This window comes from Cucurbitaria berberidis, assembly GCF_010015615.1.
Source record: "Cucurbitaria berberidis CBS 394.84 unplaced genomic scaffold K460scaffold_1, whole genome shotgun sequence".
In the NCBI taxonomy this organism is placed as follows: domain Eukaryota; kingdom Fungi; phylum Ascomycota; class Dothideomycetes; order Pleosporales; family Cucurbitariaceae; genus Cucurbitaria; species Cucurbitaria berberidis.
Window position 1 is genome coordinate 572,281 of NW_024468935.1, and position 17,253 is coordinate 589,533.

At 51.6% G+C, this 17,253-nt stretch overlaps 7 protein-coding genes across 7 annotated transcripts; 3 read left to right on the top strand and 4 right to left on the bottom strand.

Annotated features, from left to right (window-relative positions):
* The first annotated feature begins 44 nt into the window (after positions 1-44).
* Positions 45-2,688, top strand: K460DRAFT_360613 (uncharacterized protein). The gene is made up of 3 exons (XM_040932305.1): positions 45-377; positions 432-1,999; positions 2,051-2,688. The coding sequence occupies exons 1-3, from the start codon at positions 142-144 to the stop codon at positions 2,347-2,349; spliced, it is 2,103 nt and encodes a 700-aa protein (XP_040792325.1). The 5' UTR covers positions 45-141; the 3' UTR covers positions 2,350-2,688.
* Positions 2,689-2,745: 57 nt separating this feature from the next.
* Positions 2,746-3,191, top strand: K460DRAFT_411588 (uncharacterized protein; the record flags this gene model as incomplete). Its single annotated transcript, XM_040937481.1, has 2 exons — positions 2,746-2,770; positions 2,824-3,191. 2 exons carry the CDS (start codon positions 2,746-2,748, stop codon positions 3,189-3,191), a joined length of 393 nt encoding a protein of 130 aa, XP_040792326.1.
* Positions 3,192-3,386: 195 nt separating this feature from the next.
* On the bottom strand, positions 3,387-6,546 carry K460DRAFT_3191 (glycoside hydrolase family 63 protein). Its single transcript, XM_040930412.1, has 5 exons — positions 6,097-6,546; positions 5,584-6,045; positions 5,342-5,475; positions 5,248-5,293; positions 3,387-5,157 (listed from the first exon to the last, which is right to left on the bottom strand). The coding sequence occupies exons 1-5, from the start codon at positions 6,314-6,316 to the stop codon at positions 3,509-3,511; spliced, it is 2,511 nt and encodes an 836-aa protein (XP_040792327.1). The 5' UTR covers positions 6,317-6,546; the 3' UTR covers positions 3,387-3,508.
* Positions 6,547-6,594: 48 nt separating this feature from the next.
* K460DRAFT_390430 (P-loop containing nucleoside triphosphate hydrolase protein) lies at positions 6,595-8,058 on the top strand. Its single transcript, XM_040935781.1, has 4 exons — positions 6,595-6,879; positions 6,937-7,002; positions 7,063-7,254; positions 7,438-8,058. Exons 1-4 carry the CDS (start codon positions 6,840-6,842, stop codon positions 7,920-7,922), a joined length of 783 nt encoding a protein of 260 aa, XP_040792328.1. The 5' UTR covers positions 6,595-6,839; the 3' UTR covers positions 7,923-8,058.
* Positions 8,059-8,339: 281 nt separating this feature from the next.
* On the bottom strand, positions 8,340-9,068 carry K460DRAFT_399878 (uncharacterized protein; the record flags this gene model as incomplete). Its single annotated transcript, XM_040936268.1, has 1 exon — positions 8,340-9,068. One exon carries the CDS (start codon positions 9,066-9,068, stop codon positions 8,340-8,342), a length of 729 nt encoding a protein of 242 aa, XP_040792329.1.
* Positions 9,069-10,460: 1,392 nt separating this feature from the next.
* Positions 10,461-12,104, bottom strand: K460DRAFT_260442 (general substrate transporter; the record flags this gene model as incomplete). The annotated part of the gene is made up of 3 exons (XM_040927459.1): positions 10,461-10,964; positions 11,044-11,842; positions 11,920-12,104. Coding segments are annotated over 3 exons (1,488 nt in total), but the record flags the coding sequence as incomplete, so codon positions are not given.
* A 778-nt stretch (positions 12,105-12,882) lies between these two features.
* Positions 12,883-16,559, bottom strand: K460DRAFT_272116 (uncharacterized protein; the record flags this gene model as incomplete). The annotated part of the gene is made up of 5 exons (XM_040927773.1): positions 12,883-13,088; positions 13,138-15,585; positions 15,650-15,923; positions 15,984-16,176; positions 16,492-16,559. 5 exons carry the CDS (start codon positions 16,557-16,559, stop codon positions 12,883-12,885), a joined length of 3,189 nt encoding a protein of 1,062 aa, XP_040792331.1.
* Between the last annotated feature and the right edge of the window lie 694 nt (positions 16,560-17,253).

The window sequence follows — 17,253 nt, forward strand, 5'->3', positions numbered from 1 at the left end:
GATCCAGCCTTTCTCCTTATACTTTCGAGCAACACTATCAGACGCCCATCTCCATCAGCAACGCCAACTGCCACTGCCATAGGTACCTGGGGTCCTTAATATAGGCCCCGACATGTCTCGACCTCTTCTTTAAACCTCACAATGAATTCCACGGATACCATCCAAAGCCGCTTTGTTAATGCGCTGCGCACTCAAGGGAAAGCCCATCACTCAGCAACGGCCGCGCTTCCATGTCCCTACCCAGGTCATTATGGAAGAATATTCCAAAACGTTGATCAGCTCTATGACCATGCGAAAGCTGACCACGCATCCAAAATCCAAGGTCTGGATCCGAGGCAGGCACGGATGCACCTAAAGGAGGCAGCTCTGAAATTGAGGTAGCTATTCCCCGACGCAATCGTGCGCATGCTAGAGTCTAACACCAGATTAAGGACCAGAGATCGCTCTGAAGGCAGCGACTCCACGCCTGATATCACTGGCCTATCCCTCGACGCAGGTAGCGTCTTACCAGAACGTACAATGCCGAGGCCAAGGCCACAAGAGCCTCGCCTATATGACCCAAGTAAAACACCTGAAGGTAGTGCTTCCGCATACGGATCAGCGCCGAAGCCTTCAAGTGAGTCTACTGTCACATCGTTGTTGCCGGAAGTGTTACAGTGCAACAAATGTGACAGTAAATTTAGCGGCCTGTATCGAAAGGGTAACCTAGGCCGTCACCTGCGGCATAAGCACGAAGGCGAGGGCCGTATAATATACCCTTGCGAAGCTGTTACTTGCGCTGAAGAATTTACACGGCAAGATGCTCGTCTCAAGCACTATAGAGGTCATCATCCGCAGCTTTACACGGCGCCGCCTATAGCCCGCGGACCCCAGGACCATGATCCCAGATATCCAGGCCTCTTGCTCAAGCCAGACTCTCGTCCAATATCTCAAGAACAGCTCGCCGCTGAGGTGAAAAGCATCTATGCTGGGCTCACTATGGTCGAGACGAAAGCCCTGAAGTTAGAAACACATTTGCAGAAGCCAGCGACTAAAGCCCGGAAACTCAAAAAACAACCGAATGAACCAGCGACCGGTTGTAACGCCTTCACGTCGAAGACCGTCTTTGAAATTCCGGGCATGCTTGCTCAAGAACATTCCGTGGACGCACTTGGCGACACTGGTGCAAAGTACAACTTCATGAGAGAAGAGTACGCCTTGCAAACAGGCCTGTCAATTCAACGCGACGAGACTCGCTCAGTTACGATCACGAAGGAGCACACCGTCACAACAACAGGCACTGCTCAGGCATCGTTCAGCTTTACAGGCGAGAAGGAACAGTACTCAATCGTCTTCCATCTTCTGCCAGACTGTATCCACGATGTTATTTTAGGAAACGTCTTCCTCAAAGCAACGAAAACCTTAACATCGTTTGCCTCCCGTATCAAGAGGAGGGTAGTCGAGAACCTGTCGCAATACAACCTCCTCTATCTTGGCGAATCTGCCCCACGATTCACTGGCTACGTCAATGGTCGCCCGCAAGAGGCCCTTGCAGACACAGGGGCAAAGGTTCTGATCATGGACGAGGATTACGCTCATTCAATCGGCGTACCTATCGACAGAGATCGCAAGGTCAAACTTCGCTTTGGCGACAATTCCACGGCTTTCACATCCGGCATGACGTATGGCGTAGAGTGGGAATTCGGATATAGCAGCACAGAAGCACGAGAATACGAAGACGAGGACGACCAAGGATTTGACGACAACAATCAAGACGTTGCAGATGAGGGCGAAGATGCTTCCCCGGCCCCCCCATATCCTGAAAGATATGAAGCCCAAAATCTCCTCGACTTCCACATTATGAAGAATGCGCCGGCCAATGTCATTCTTAGCGACGAGTTCCTTTTTAGCACGAACGCTTTCTCGGAGTACAAATCTTTCTTGTTGGAAGAAGACGATAAAGATGACGATGACGCCTATCTCTTTGTCATTGATCGCGACATGTCCTATGTGAACAAGAGTAAGTCTGATACCCATTCTTCTGCCGATGCGCCACTAAGATCGAGCATAGTATCTGTTAAGTCCGCAGCCATGAAGCAACACCGTGAAGACGTACGCCGTGGCGAAGAGGATGACCGCATCGCTGACCTTCCTGACGCCGAACAAGCTGCAGAAAGAGCAGTCGAAGATGACCGGCGAGCGCAATGGGACGCCCAACAGGCCGCAGCAATTGTACCGCCAAACCTTGTCGGTCACGGTGGGCCAGGTTTAGCGCAGCCAAACAATGGCACTGCAATCAGCAATGGATCTCCAGATAAAGGACACCGGTGGTATTTCAAGTTCAAGCGTAGAAAGGCTTCAGCGCCGTAAATGATACCGAGGACAATGTCAGCCTTATAAAACTGGACATTCCAGAAGGGTTCAGGAATTCCATCTTTGTTGGTCAGTCGAAATAAGTTTCGAGCCCTATAAATGGCATGCATGCAGTAAAACGACTGCCTTGGTTTGATGACGTTTTAGAATTTCTTCCCTCAGCAGATTAAAGTTACACAATAAAGAAACAGGGAACTGGACGTGTGATGAAAGCAAATCTAGAGTGGCGAAGCATGCGTGGGGCGCAGGGAATGCTGCACGCGGACAGCTTACGCATCAGCCTTTGATTCCAACTTGCTCAGCCACAACGCCTCCCCAACATATCCTCGTGAAGCCCCTCGACATCTTGAAACTTTATCTCATTATCTAACAGCCACTCCACCCTTGAACACAATGAGTATCGGCGTCGACAAACGCCGTAAGTAATAATCATCCTCGAACTTAGAGAGCCCTTCACTGATACCTCAATAGACACGGCGCCGAACGGCAAAGTGACCGCACAATATATCGAGATAATCCGTCAAGGCGAGGAAGAAGACCGAATCGACAACTTGCCCTTCTCACAGCAAGCCGCAGCATGGGAGCGCGAGCATAAGCGGCGAGCAGCGTGGAAACTTCAACACCAACAGAGCAACCATACACCTCCAACGGCCAATGGCGCCACCACAACTGCAATTACCTGTTTGGCCCCTAGCACTGGTGCCAATTCATCTTCCACGTCTCAAAGCGCAAATGGGCCTGTTGCGAGTAGTACTGTGGTGCTGCCGCCGTCCCCTAGTCCGTCGCCTCCCAAACGGCTCCGATGGAGTTTGAAGTTGAAGAAAGGGAAAGACCCGTAGCAGTCAGGGCGCTGCACCAACATCCCTCGATTCGACCTGATGCCCCTTCCCTTCGCACTATCCAGGTATCTCATCCTCTCAGAATGGCAGTCGTTTAACGGATGTGGAGTTTTTGTTTCTCGATTGCGTTAATGATAATTTTGTTGCTTTCATGATTTCCCCATGTATGCATAGCAGCGAGTTAAGGGGATAGGGACGAATTGGTCAGCAAAGGAGTGGACTCACATATCTGTCAAAATAATCGGGTCTTGAGTACCCATTTATGTATCAAAAACAATGCCTACGCTCCACTACTCTTCCTTACCACCATCCGCATCTCAGTTCCTCCTCTTCCAGCTCCTCAACGTCCCCGCGAACCTCCTCCTTGTTACATAGAGAAATGCCATAACAATAATCGCAAATAACACACTCCCCGCACCCGTCCTCTGGTTCTCCACCGCCTGCTTCTTGGCTTCCTCGTAATACCCCTTCACACGGTTTGTAACTCCCTCTCCCTGCGCCAGATTGGGCATTGCCATAATCTTCACCACCAATGCGGTCCAGCCCGTAAAGTGCTGTGTGCGCTGCCCGTGGCCGCCAACAGGATCGTACTGTTCCCACACATAACCAGTTTCTAACCACGAGCTGAACACGGTGTGTACAATGTTGCTACGAAGCTCAACGTAAATCTCGCGGCAGCGTTGTTGTGAGGGACCGGGTGTTTGGGCGAGAGTGAGTAGTTGCGATACGATGAGGTAGTTGAAGTTTACCCATATTGGGGAGCGCCAATAGTTGTCGCCTACCCCGTACTTCTTGCTTTCTGGGCTAAGGCTACGGACGCCATGATCAGTCCAAAGATGCTTGGGATCGCGGAGGAGATCAAGCACAGCAGGGAGATGTGGGTGGTCAGGTCCGACAAAGCCAGTCAAGAAAGGGAAGATGGATACGTAGCCCTTGTGGCAGGCGTAGGTATGCACATCATCTCGAACGACTGTGTCGCAGTAGATGTTCTGCGTTTGCTCCCAATGGAGATTTTCTAGGTTGGTCTTAACGCCGCGTATGTGATTCTGATAAGTGAAAGCATCATGTGTGGTTTCGGTGAAGAACGCGATCTGTTCGAGAGTTCGCGCCATTAAACCAACCCAGCATAGGGCGTCTAGATGTAGCTCGGTGATATCCGGAGGCTCTGCTCGAGGGAAATCATCTAGACCGCTAGCGTAATTGGTCTCTGGGGTACGACCTCGCCATCTATAGCCCTCGTTGAGATTTGCAGACGGGATGGAGTGCACCTCAACGTCTCCTGACTGCGACTTACGGAACCATTCATAGTGCTTCTTTAGCAGCGGGTAGAGTTTAGCTACGAGTGCTTTGCCGGTCTCGGCGTGGGTAAGGTACTTTGACTCGTGACCGAAGTACTTGGTCTTCCCCGCCAGCAAGTCGATGAATTTCGATATCACAAGGAACATGGTCGGCGGATTTGCGATGTGCGGTAACTGTGTGATGAAATCCGCAGGTGTCGCGCTCTCTGCCTCCGCGCCCAAAACCTGCTCCCGGGCTATCCAACCATCGTCATCCATAAGTGCAAGCCAGTTACGGACGACTTCCAAAGCAAGGTCTGCATCCCACTCTAGTACTGGAAGAAGATGGAACCCCTCATCCCACAGGAAGCCTCTAGGAAACATGGCGCGCGATGGTGTGTGCGTGAGAAGCTCATATGGACCTCTCGTCTCTGGTGTGGCATGCTGCTTGGCTTCTTCCGACTTCTCCCAAAACTTTCCGGTAGTTTCTGCGTAGATTGCCTTTTTCGATGTGTCCACCTTGGCAGTACCCACAAAGTATCCTAAACCCCCTAGTAGATTTGAAAAGACTGCTTCCGAGAACGCAAGGTGCTGGTCAGTATTGAAGGGAGCCTTCGGTCCATAAACAGAGACAAAGTTCTTCTCAAAGGATTTGACAGTACTGTCGAGCTCTCTAGTCAACTCAGCAGCTAGAGGCAGTTAGTGAGACAACTATTACTTAGTAGACAGAGTATATGCAGTGAATGTACTCCGATCTCTTCTAGTAAAAGGTTACTTACAAGTCATGGCGCGCGTCGCTATGTGACTAGAGTATAGCACGTCGAACTGGGAAGGTTAGCATCCACTGCAACAACTCATGCTCGACATCCTGACCTCGAATTTGCCGTGACAAATCATCTGCACAAGTTGCATATTTCCAGCACCTGGCGCATTGCGGAGCACAAGATCGCTTGGCCCTTCTTCAGTTCGATCTTTCGTCTGGTCTTTCAACGAATCTAAAAAGGCGGCTTCTTCCACGCAAAATTGTCAGCAAACATTCGCTCATTGGAGTAGCGAGATAATCGCGTATTGCGCAGCGCAGAGTATGAAAGGAATGGAATCCGATGGCTACTCACATTTCGCCTGCCATAGCCTATCCTCTGTAACGTTCAGTGTCTTGACCACTGTTCCTTCATTCCGTCCGTCTTCGCTAATCGACGTCGAAATATGAATTCCAGCACTACCCAGCCGCGGATGCGAAATGTCAATATTGACGGCATGGACCGAGGTATCTTCGCCAGCGCCTAGTTGCTCCTTAGATTCAAGCCTGCACTCGACGCAAGATTCCATCGCCTCCATGCCCACGTAGAACACGACCGTTGTCTTGAGGTCTGCTGGCGCATCTTTTCTCGGTATGCCCGCAATTCTTAACCCCCAATTACCCGCGCTCTGCCCCTCATAACTCTTTATGAACTCGGTGGTGATGTTTATCTTATTCCCGACATCTTCGATAATCTGCCTGCCACCTTCTCGGGTGTCGTAAGCTGTCCAACCGTACTTGGCCATCCCTTCGGTCATGTCAACCGTGTGTCGTAATTCTGTTATTCAATCAGCGCTGCCCCTGTCGTGCTTTGACATGCTTTGCATACTCTTCTCCACATCTTCAAGCTTTCCCCACATCAAGCCCGCTATGAGACTGTCTGGCACCCTTGGGCGGATGCCCAAATACAGGTTCGGTCGGTACGGGCCCCATAGCAGCGACGCATTGTTCGAGGGGAGGCTATCGATGGCAGCAGTAGCGGCAGCGGCAGCGGCATTGGGTATGAGAAGTGTGGAGAGGAGCGCGAGAAGGGATGTCGGAAGTTGCATATCGGATTCTGACGCGTTGATGACACGCTTGTGGTTGACCTAGAGGCTGAAGGAGCAGACTGCGATTGAGATATGGCTCCAAACCATGATTCTATTACATTAGCTAGCAACCAGGCCTTGTGCCGGGTGGATTGACATGTGTTCTCGAAGCCTGGGGACATTTCCAAGACCCCTGGTTTCTCGCGCAGCAACGATTGGCCCAAGCTCGCGGGGCGGCAAAACCCCTTTACTCCAACACAGGGGTAGAAGTAAAGAGTCTTTACAAATCAAGATTTACTGCGATAAGCTTCGCAATGCGATTTACACACAATCTCACAGCTCTAGATCACGTGTGCTAGCTCCCCCGCGAACCGACGTCAGCGGCCGTTCGTGCCCGGATGCAACACCATGTCGAGTCCCACAGCCGACACACGCAAAATCAAGTTGTCCGTCTTGACTACCTCTGATATCATACCTATATAACGACGTAGTTGGGAGGGTTTTATTAGGCTGTTTCGTCTGAACAGCGACGACATACCAAAAAATGGAAGAGCAGGTGAACCGATTAGCCAACAAGATTTGGGGTACTGTTGTCACAAGGTACAATATCGGAATAAGATCTACTAACATTTTGACTATAGATAAATATCAGGATGTCTCGGCCTCAAAACGAATTCTCATTGCAGTATCTGGTATACCAGGATCGGGTACGCACAAGCTTCATATTGCTACTAAAAATCTTCGTTCATGAAGCCGACTATAGACAGGTAAAACCACGCTCGCGGCGATAGTATCGACCAGACTCAATCAAAAACACGCTCAGAGGTCCCCAGGAACTGCCAACAGTAGTCCCCTCTCGGCTTTCATCCCAATGGACGGATATCACCTGTCGCGTGCCCAACTTGATGCGATGCCAGACCCAGACAGCGCACACGCTCGTAGAGGTGCTGTTTTTACCTGGTACGAATATCCCTCCACAAACGCTATCGAATGCCTTACTAACATGCGAATAGTAAGTAATTGATCTGCAGTTTTATACATAAGATCGTCTCAAAGAGGGCTTTAACAGCTATGTGAAGATTGTCTTCCTTAGTATACGTCTTGCCATTCTATAACAGTGCTAATCATGTCACAACTTTTAGTCGATGGCGATTCGTTTTTGAGTCTCGTGAAGAAACTACGACAGCCGATCTGTCCGGAAACGCACACGCTTTATGCACCCAGTTTTGATCATGCGATCAAGGACCCCGTGCAGAATGACATCGCAATTGCTCCATCCGTCCGTGTTGTCATCTTCGAAGGCAATTACTGTTCTTTGAACAAGAAGCCATGGAAGGATGCGGCAGAGCTAATGGACGAGCTGTGGTTCGTTGATGTAGATTTTGATGTTGCGAGGAAGAGGTTAATTTACAGGCATGTCCAATCAGGCATCGCAAAGGACGAGGAAGAAGCGGCTAAAAGAGCTGATGTAAATGATCTTGTAAATGGACAGGAAATAGTAGATAATAGGCTTGAGGTGCATGAGCTAATCAAGAGCAATGAGGATGCGCAATGGGCGCCAGAGAATCAAGGAGTCGGCGATGGGAAAGACGGTGAGATGAAGCAAGAGATGGCGAGCTTGGTATGATATTTGGAATAACCTGACTTGAGCCAAGACGAGGCTATCAGTGCACACCTAGATCCAAACTTCGCACAGCATGTAAATATTCAGACTCGCATCGACCAAACACCCACAGAATGATTTCAAATCCTGTTGTCCGAGTATCCCGCGCGCTGTTCTATTCCGTACCATGTCCACCGATGAAGCCTGTTGCCGATTGCCATGGTTGTTGGAGAAGCTTAGGCCCAAAACGCTGACCTGAGTGAAAACAGATGGTAAAGGTGTCGGTGCAAGGAAGGTACAGAGGCCAGGTGAGTTTATGTTGTTATGTTGCTGCTCACCCACGATGCTGTATGCGATGAGAGAAGCTGAACCAACACTTGGTAACTTGAAACCGTCAAACCGCTGATTACACCCAGATAGACGCTCCTCAAGCCGGGCTACTCAGATTTTACGCTCGACCGTCACACACTGCTTCTGATACTGAATCTCAGACTGGTCGTATGTACCCAGATGCTTCTTCACAGCCCCTTGATCTCCACCAACAAGCCTCCTTGCGCACGCTTCCGCCAACTCCAACATCTTCTGCTTCGCGGCGTTTCGAGTGCTCGTAACGTAATGAATGTAGATCTTGACGCTCCGGAACCGGCCATTCCAGAAACTATTCCATTCTTCAAACACGTCAGATTCACCGTTATTTTTCCAACCAGGGTCTAGAGGTTGCCTCATCCACTTAGTCTCCAAACACAGGTCATTGGATTGCCAGCTCCTCAGAAGGCGTAGGAGTACTCCTGTGGCTCGTGAGCCCCCTGGCAACTGAGAGAACCCCCGTGCTACCGTGATGTTCTTGATAACAATCTGGTTGATGACGAGCGGGTTCAGAATAGCCCTCTGGCGGCGTGGCCAATGGTCGAATCGAAGATTCCGCCCCTCGTACTCTATTGCCATGAAAGTCCGTAACCGGCCGAAGACTTCGATCGCTTCAGCACACATTTGTTTGTTGGTCCGGATCCATGGAGAGAGACCATTTGTGTCGACTTCTGCGGTGTTAGGGAAGCCCGCCGTGGCGAGGAGGGTCAACCCATCGTATTTAAATGTCTTCGGGGCTGTGTCCAGGGCGTATTCGTAGATCTGATCTCGAAGTTCGCGTGGCAAGCAAAAGAATAGGCTCATCTTTCGGGGTTCTAATCGTGTTTTAGGGCGTATAAAGTCTGGATGTTCTTTCCGAGGATGTTTTGAAGCACTCAAATTGATAGAAGAAGCGCGACGTTTCCCTGTGTGCGGTTGCATTCTTGATTATGCTATTTTCTATTTCAAATTGACAGATACGTGATATTGGTCTTATAAGTGGTTGAGCAAGTTGATGCTGAATGGCAAGGAAGGTGGTCTGGAAGAATTGCGTAGCAGAATAAAATATCAGGAGGCTTAGCGCGCCCATTCACTAGATCATAAATACGCTAGCCGATCTATGATCAAGAAGTACTTCCAAGGTTAGTCATGTTTGCTTCACGTTGCTATGACTAGTCATAAATTTCATTCACTCATACCGACCACGCTGAGCTGGGTGCGTCATATAGCGGTGCAACGTCTGAATCTGAACACCTATCACGGCCAGATCCGCAATTTACACGCTATTCGAAGACCAACCACAGCCTTCTGATCAAATGATGCACATAGCGACCGCCTAGAATGGCATCTAAGATCATAACCCCGCGAGGTCCTTCAACATAGAGACTGTTCAATATTGCAGCGCATATCTAGCTCGAAAAGAAGTCAATATGAATGCCCCTATATTTTACTCCATCAACCACTCTGTACAAGCCTTCCCGAATTATAGTAGAAGCAAATACACCGGCATTCTCCTCCGCGCTACCAAGTTCCGAACGCTGGGGTAACATAGCTACACAGTTTCAGGTTTGCGGCGCACCAACCAGGAAGGTTTGTCCAACAGCTCGGCCATGAATTCCGTGAGCAAATACGCTCACATCGCCGATTTCAGCGTTTTAGGTTCATTCGGAGATACTAAATGAGGCAGCTTATTAGAAAAGCATTGAATGTAGGTCGCTTGGCGGGATTTTGGTCCGAAGCCAATCACATGGGGGAAAATTGTGCATCGCACTTGCCTATTACAGAGACACCCCTCCCCTCGCTGACATTACTATCGTCAAGAGCCTCGGAGAATGTAGTGTACTACTACAGGCTTGTGTTAGATTGGAATGTACTGCGATTTGTAACAATGTTGTTTCGCACAAAGCAAAATAGGATTGCTGCTATAAACTATACAGTTCCATCTTGATCCTTCTAGAAATTCCCATATTGGCGTCTTTTAGTAACCTCAAGGTCTTAATTGCGGGTGAGAATTAATATTCACATGTTCCTTATGATTGACTCCGAGGCGACCAAACATAAATCTGTAACAACAAACTACATGCCTCTTCCGCACTCCTTGAACCTCCTCACACTCTCCCGAACCCCATACCCATCCCTCAAAACCCCACCCACATCCTCAAGACTCAGCCCCGCCGTCTCAGGATAAATCCGCCAAATCGTCCCCCACGCCCCAACGCAAACAAGGGCATACAGCGCAAACGTCCCGACCGGCGTGAAAAACTCCATCATGGGCAAGAAACTAAGTCCAATGACGGTATTAGACCCCCAATTCGTAGCGGTGGAGAGCGCAGAGCCGAGGGAGCGGACGGAGAGAGGGAAGAGTTCGCTTTGTTGCCAGGGCACGTTGCCTAGGCCGATGGCGTAGCCTGCGACGTAGGTTATCATTGCGAAGAGGATGACGAGCGGCCAGGTGCGGGCTGGTTGCTGTAGAGTTGTAGTCGTAGCTGCGCGTTCCTCGGGTAATTGGACGAATTTGAAGGCGATGGCGCAGAGTGTTAGGCCGGCGATCATAATGGGGACAGACCAGAGGAGGATCCTGCGCCGCCCGATGCGGTCGATGTATGCAAAAGCCACGAGGGTGAAGAGGAAGTTTGTCAATGCGATGGATAGCGAGGTAAGTGTTGGGGAGCGGAAGCCGACGAGGGAAAAGATCGTCGCGGAGAAGTACATCAACGAGTTCTGATTTTTCGTCAGTCATGCGTCCGCTAGTTATTCTAAAGATGTGGATGAAAATAATACGAAGTAGAGCGGGACTTACAAATCCACAGAGTTGCTGGAACCCCTGCAACATACACGCAATAACCAACGCCCTCCTATTCCCCCCCACAATGATCAATTGAGCATAGTTGTCCTGGATCTTCTCAAACTTCGCTTTCCAACCGCGCTTAGCAACCCCCGGAGAACCGCGTACTTCAGCTGCATGCTCCTCTTCCAGAATCTCTCGCTCTACCCTTCTAAGCACAGCATTGACCAAGCCATCATGCGCCCCTTGCCCATAGACTTTCTGCAGCACGAGTTTCGCCTGTCCCTTACAATTCGCCTTGACGAGATAGCGGGGCGTCTCCGGGAGGAAGAAGAGCATGCAGAACTGCACAGCAGCAGGTAGCGCGCCGAGCCCGACCATCCATCTCCAGCCATGCACTCTCTCAGAGAAAAGCCAGCCGATGATATACGCCACGACCTGCCCACCAGTGATGAACAGACTGCTCACCACTACTAGTCTCCCTCTAAACTTCCCTGGACTCAGCTCTCCTATATAGAGTGGTACGACGAAACTCGCGCTCCCCACGGCGGCGCCAACGATAGACCGGCCTGCTATCATGCCCCATACTGTTGTTGTCCAAGCCTGTAGAAGGGCGCCTAGGATGAAAAGAATGTCCGCACCAAGTATGACTTTCTTACGTCCAAACTGGTCGGCTAATATACCCGTGAGTGGTGATGCGAGTAGGGCGAAGAAGGAGGTACACGACGTTATGAGGCTCTTGTCGAGGGTGGTGAGGGGGTGTGACGAGAGGTCCGAGCCGATGGATATGAGCGTGGAGGATATTACGCCGGTGCTGGAGTATCATGTCAGTCATATGTAGCTTGTGATGTATCGGATGCGACAGCTGTTGAAGGGGGGAGTTGGACGTACTCATAGCCAAACAACAACCCACTCACGCCCGCACATATCGTAAGGCCCCAAATGAATGAACCCGGAGATAGCAGCGCACTTTCATCAACCTCTTGTTCTACCTCATCGTCCTCATAGTGGTCGCGCGCACCGTCTGGCAAGTCGTCATGATTCGAGAATAAGGGTTCCGTGGCGGTATCGGTCATGCTCTGCAACTCTAAGCGCTCCGGCAAAGCCAGCGTAGTGTGAACAAGAGCATTTGTCGGCTATATGCGCGTGGAAAGTGAAGACTAGTGGGATGCGTATTAGGTGAAGTGGAATTTGGAAAGTCCGGGGTAGCCGCAAGCATCGCGGGGGACGCGGAACGCCCGTTGAATCCACACGCTAGCACGTGAGGTCATGGTTGTACCTGCTGATCTATCGTTTACACGCAATCTGTTGGAGCAGCAGTATACACATGAAGGTCACAACTGTAGAACAGAAACGTAAGGGTCGATGACTTGAATAATCAACGCTAGGTATATTTGACAGCAGCCGGAGAGTCCTCCACTTTCTACTCAGACCGCATTGCTAGCTATGCCACGTTGCCACCTTTCATCTCTTACTCAAACACAAACTCCACACAGTCTCCCCGTTGCAACCGCCAACGCGATGCTCATGATTTATTCCACCATAGCAGATTGCGGTCGCGTATACGTCGCGTGCTATCAGGCCGAGCATATTACCTGCAGTGTCCTGCGTGACTTCTCTTCCTTGTCCGTCAGGCCACTAAGCTTTCCATGGTCCTTTTGTACGCCATCCATGCTCAACCAACGCCGGTCACTCATGCTTGGAATCACTTGTTGAAACGTGATGGAATACACGTCACCAACGCTAATGACGAGTACATCCCAGCAAGAAATTGGGAGCAATCCCTGGGTGCTACGACAGCAAGCGCGCAGAGATCTCGATGCCGTTCTGAAGTGAGACTCTGTCCGAGCACTCTCATTTAGACTCGTCATTACCATCTGGAACATGATTGGCAGGTCCAGTGGGTGGGCCTCCTGGCCCCATTGAATGCTGTTGCATCATGGGCTGAGAGTAGCTTCCGCTCGGTGTTCCACGGTGTTGATGTGGGAAGTGATGGTGCTGTTGTGGCGAGCCATATTGACCTTGGTGTAGTTGGGGGTACGGCTGTCGCATTGGAGTCACTGCGGGAATGTTAATAGCATATTTACAATATTTTCATCGATGACTTACTGGATCCTGGCTGCATTTGATACATCTGAGGAGCTGGAGCACCAGGCTGCATGTACATCATAGGTGGCTGCTGGAGGTGCCCTTGCTGCGAGCCCTGTTGACTCATCATAGGTGCACCCGGCCTTGGGCTAGGAAACCCATTGGCACCAGGGCCAGGCATATGGCCAGGGTATTGTGGGTAAGCGGGTCCAGGGGCCGGAGAGTACATTTGCATTTGTGGACCGCCTGGCATTCCCATATAAGGTCCGTTCGAAGGCTGATTCGTCATCATCTGGCCGCCCATTGCTGGTCCAGGAGGGCTGATGAAATGACCGCCTTGCCCATTCCGAAGGCCAACATGCTGTACGTTTGGGCTCATTCCATACTGAGGAACTTGTACCTGCTGAGGGTAGCCAGGCATTTGCTGTGGCTGTGCGCCGTACATGTAAGGTGCCATAGGCCGTGGCGAAGGTTGTATCGATGAAGTGGATTGAGAGAATTGCATATGTGGCGCTTCATAGTGATGTTGCATCTGGCCAAGATGTGGCTGAATCGGCGGGCCACGCGGAGTATGCTGAGGCGTTGGTCCCTGTGACATGCCATTAGGACCCTGAAGGTGAGGAGGCAGCTGATGCTGATGTGGGATATGACCATTGCCCATAGCGTGTTGAGGCGCTGCTAGTTGCGCAGATGAAGGCGTGTGCTCGAATAGTTGCACGTGGCCCTTTTCAGTGTTTGCAGCAGGAAAGTCCCATGTAGGTGGCGTGCGATAAGGAGGTGGAACATCGTTAGTAGGCGGTTTGTCGCTGGACTGTGCTTCTTTCTCCATACGTCCAATGGAATTGAAGGTCATCTTCTCGTCCAATGGTTTCACAGTAGGGCGTTTCCCACCGAAGAAACTGGTCACAGCAGTAGGCCTACGTACTTCTGGCTTTGATGCAGAGGTGGGTCGGGGACTCGAGTTGGCACTTGGAGTCCCGCCAGGTTGAAATGTGTTTGCTGCTGGGTTGGGCTTAAACTCGTGTGCACGAACGTTGAATCTAGTAGACACAGAAGAGGTAGGTGTCTGAATTCCGCTTGACGATTGTGAAGGACCAGCGGGAGGTATACGCGAATCCTGGGCCGGGATTGGCTGTGGCACGCCGTTGTATGGCATAGCCCCTTGCTGCTTGTGTTGCTGCTGATTCAACTGTAGACGAGTGCTGAGCAGTCCTTGTTGCCCGCGAGGAGGAATCTGATTCACATTTTGGTGAGGGCGTTCCCTCATGCTAGTCGAAGAATAGGGGGGCTGTCCGGGACGAGGTCGCTGATTTTGTTGACGATCCACGTTCGCACTCGGGGACGCATTGGTAGAGTCGGGCTTAGTTGCAGGGCGCGCAGCGGCTTTTGGATCCGAGAGATTGCTAGACGTCTTTGGTGGCGTAGTCTTGGTCTCATGCACTTGACGAAGGGCTTTCTCGACAATCGCCTGCTGTTTATTCTCGTCTTTGGCTAATATGGGAACAAGATCCGAAGGAACAGGTGTGCTTAATTTGAAGTTTAGCGCAAATTTCTTGAGGTCGTTCAGCTTAACGGCCTTGTTCTCGCGAGCAAATGCCCTCTGTCGCTCTGACATGCGTAGCTTTTCTGCGGCAGAGAACTGTTTGAACGAGTCAAGCAAGTCATGCTCCACATTAGTAGTCGCATCATGTGGCCGTCCAGACTTGCGAGGAGGCATAGCAGCTAAACCAGACTTGATCGTGTTGCTTGGCTTTTGAGACTGTTCTGTAGTGAGTTTCGACGCAGCCACTGCTTTTGCCTCAGCCTTTGTTGCTGTCTCCTTTGAAGGTTCCGTCCTGGTTTGGGTTGGATTGGAAACTGGGGCTTCGGCCTTCGCTTCAGTCTTAGCCGGCTCGGGAGTAACGATCTTGTCCGCGGCAGGGCTTGCGGTACGTTGTGCCCCTTTCAAGGCTGTGGCGTCGGGTCGCGCAACGGACGATGAGATAATCGCTGGGTCCACTGGTACCCCGGGAACAGTCGCTTGTGCGGCAGGCGCACGTCGCGCAGGAGGAGTGTACCTGTTGGACTGACCGCTTGACAGAGGCGAAAACTCTCGACGCACACCACTATATTTGTCCTCCTCATCACCACCCGCATCATCAACAGATTGACCTCCTCGCTCTTCGCGAACATGTGAGTTTAGTGCACTACTGCCTTCGATCTCGCGGGCAATCTTCTCGGCACGGGCTGCCCTCGCGGCATATTCCGGGTCATTCTTGTTGATGGTGGTGGTGTAAATGGTTTCGTCGTAGTTGCTCCTAACGCCGAACAGACGCTCGTTGGTAGAGAATTGATCCCAATCTGTTGAGCGGCCTGCGGACTCGAGAGTGAGATCCGGGTCGACTTCAGAGGGCTCCCACTTCTGGAGGTTGCGCTCGCGGAGGGCCATGTGACCTGAGATATCCGTGTCGGTACGGAAACCAGCGGTACCTATGGACGTTAGAAATGCTCTTGATAAATGTGCCATGGCAGCACCGCAGCGTTCAACACGTACCATTTTGGCCCTTGGTTTGGGACTTATCGAGCACAACGTTGTTGACATTGAAGTCAGCAACGTCGCTCATATCGAAAGACATGACGTGATAGTCACCAACGCCAATGTAGTCGTCGGAGACGTCACCAGAACCATTGGTCTGAGCATGGCTGGCCGGTAAGAGCTTCTTCACCATCTTGAAGACATATCGTAGCTCGCTGGGATCCAGTGAGGTGCCTGACAGCACACCAGAATACTTCTCGCCATTCTTCAGCGTGATGGTGCCCGGTAGACCCTATGTTGATCGCGTTAGTCCCATTCGAAAGTGCGATAATAGCAGGGCGCAGTCACTCACAGTCAGGTTGGCCAACAGGTACATCATCCGATCGCTTAGGTGTCTCATTGGGAATGCGGTTTCGCTGGGGGGGCCCGTCGCGTTATGTGTGGGTTTAGAGGTACTTGCGACACCGTTGGGGGTGGGGGGGTTCGATGGTCGCTGGGTGATGGGATTGGTGCCCTGGGTCCACGCCTTTTGGGGCGGAGGTTTCCTGTAGAGGATAGGGTGGTCAGCATTGCGGTCCAGTGCGGGTGAGTGAGCGAGAGGTGCTCGAAGAAGCAGCGATGCGAAGTACAGCCATTGACTAGAATTTACGAAGAAACAAGGATTTGGGGGACATGATCGTCGCACCGTGGTTCCATGTGACTGATTGCACGTCACACGAGAACATGCCGCTGGAGGGACGCCGTGTCCAACGAGGCCTCGAAGCGTGGACGGGCAAGAAGCAGCAGAGGGCAGGACAGGGCAGGAGACGTGTGGAGCTGGGTGTAATCGAATGCAGGGAAGAGGAGGAGAGTAAACTTACCTCTGACCCCCGTCGATGGGGCTTGCAGGCTTGCGCTGTGCGTCGATGGCTTTGCCAGTGGTGCTCATCTTCAGTTGTCGGCCAGAAGGGGAGGCAGACGAGTTCAGCACATTGGAAGGAGAATTCGAGGTCGCGGCGGCAGTGGACATGGATAGGACGAGGAGGAATGCGCGAGTGAGAGAGGTCCGGGGGTTCGGGGATTAACTAGGTTTGTGGTTGTGTGTGAGGACGAGTGATTTGCGGGGGGGTCGGGCGTCGTGGTCAAGGGTGAGGGCAGCTCGGGACACTCAATGCGACGGTGGGCGCTGAGACGACTCGGTACAGTGCTGCCCAAGAGGAAGCCAGACGGCGGAGAGCAGGTGGTTTGGAGGAGAGGCTGTGCGAAAAGCAGCCCAGAGGAGGTCGAAAGTGAGGTGCCACGCCAAGTGATCGGCCTGATGAAACAACCTAAACGCGGAGCGGAAGCTAGGCCAGCCTCAGGGAGTAGCCGCAGAGTCGACGCTCGCCTCACAAAGATGCGCCGTGACGAGGGCGTAGGAGAGGATGGCAGCGCGCAAAGCTGGTAGAATGAGGGTGGAGGGGGGGAAGGGACCGTGGTTCGAGTGCGTGTGTAGCCTGATGTTCTGCCGTGGCACTTGACGAGGCCCTTTCTACTATTGTAGAGCTTGCATCGACAGGTTGTAGGAGCAGCTTCAGCCGTTGGACCACCAAGTCGCCGGGCATTCCTGTTGGACGTGTGATTGGGCGCCTCACATAAGTCGT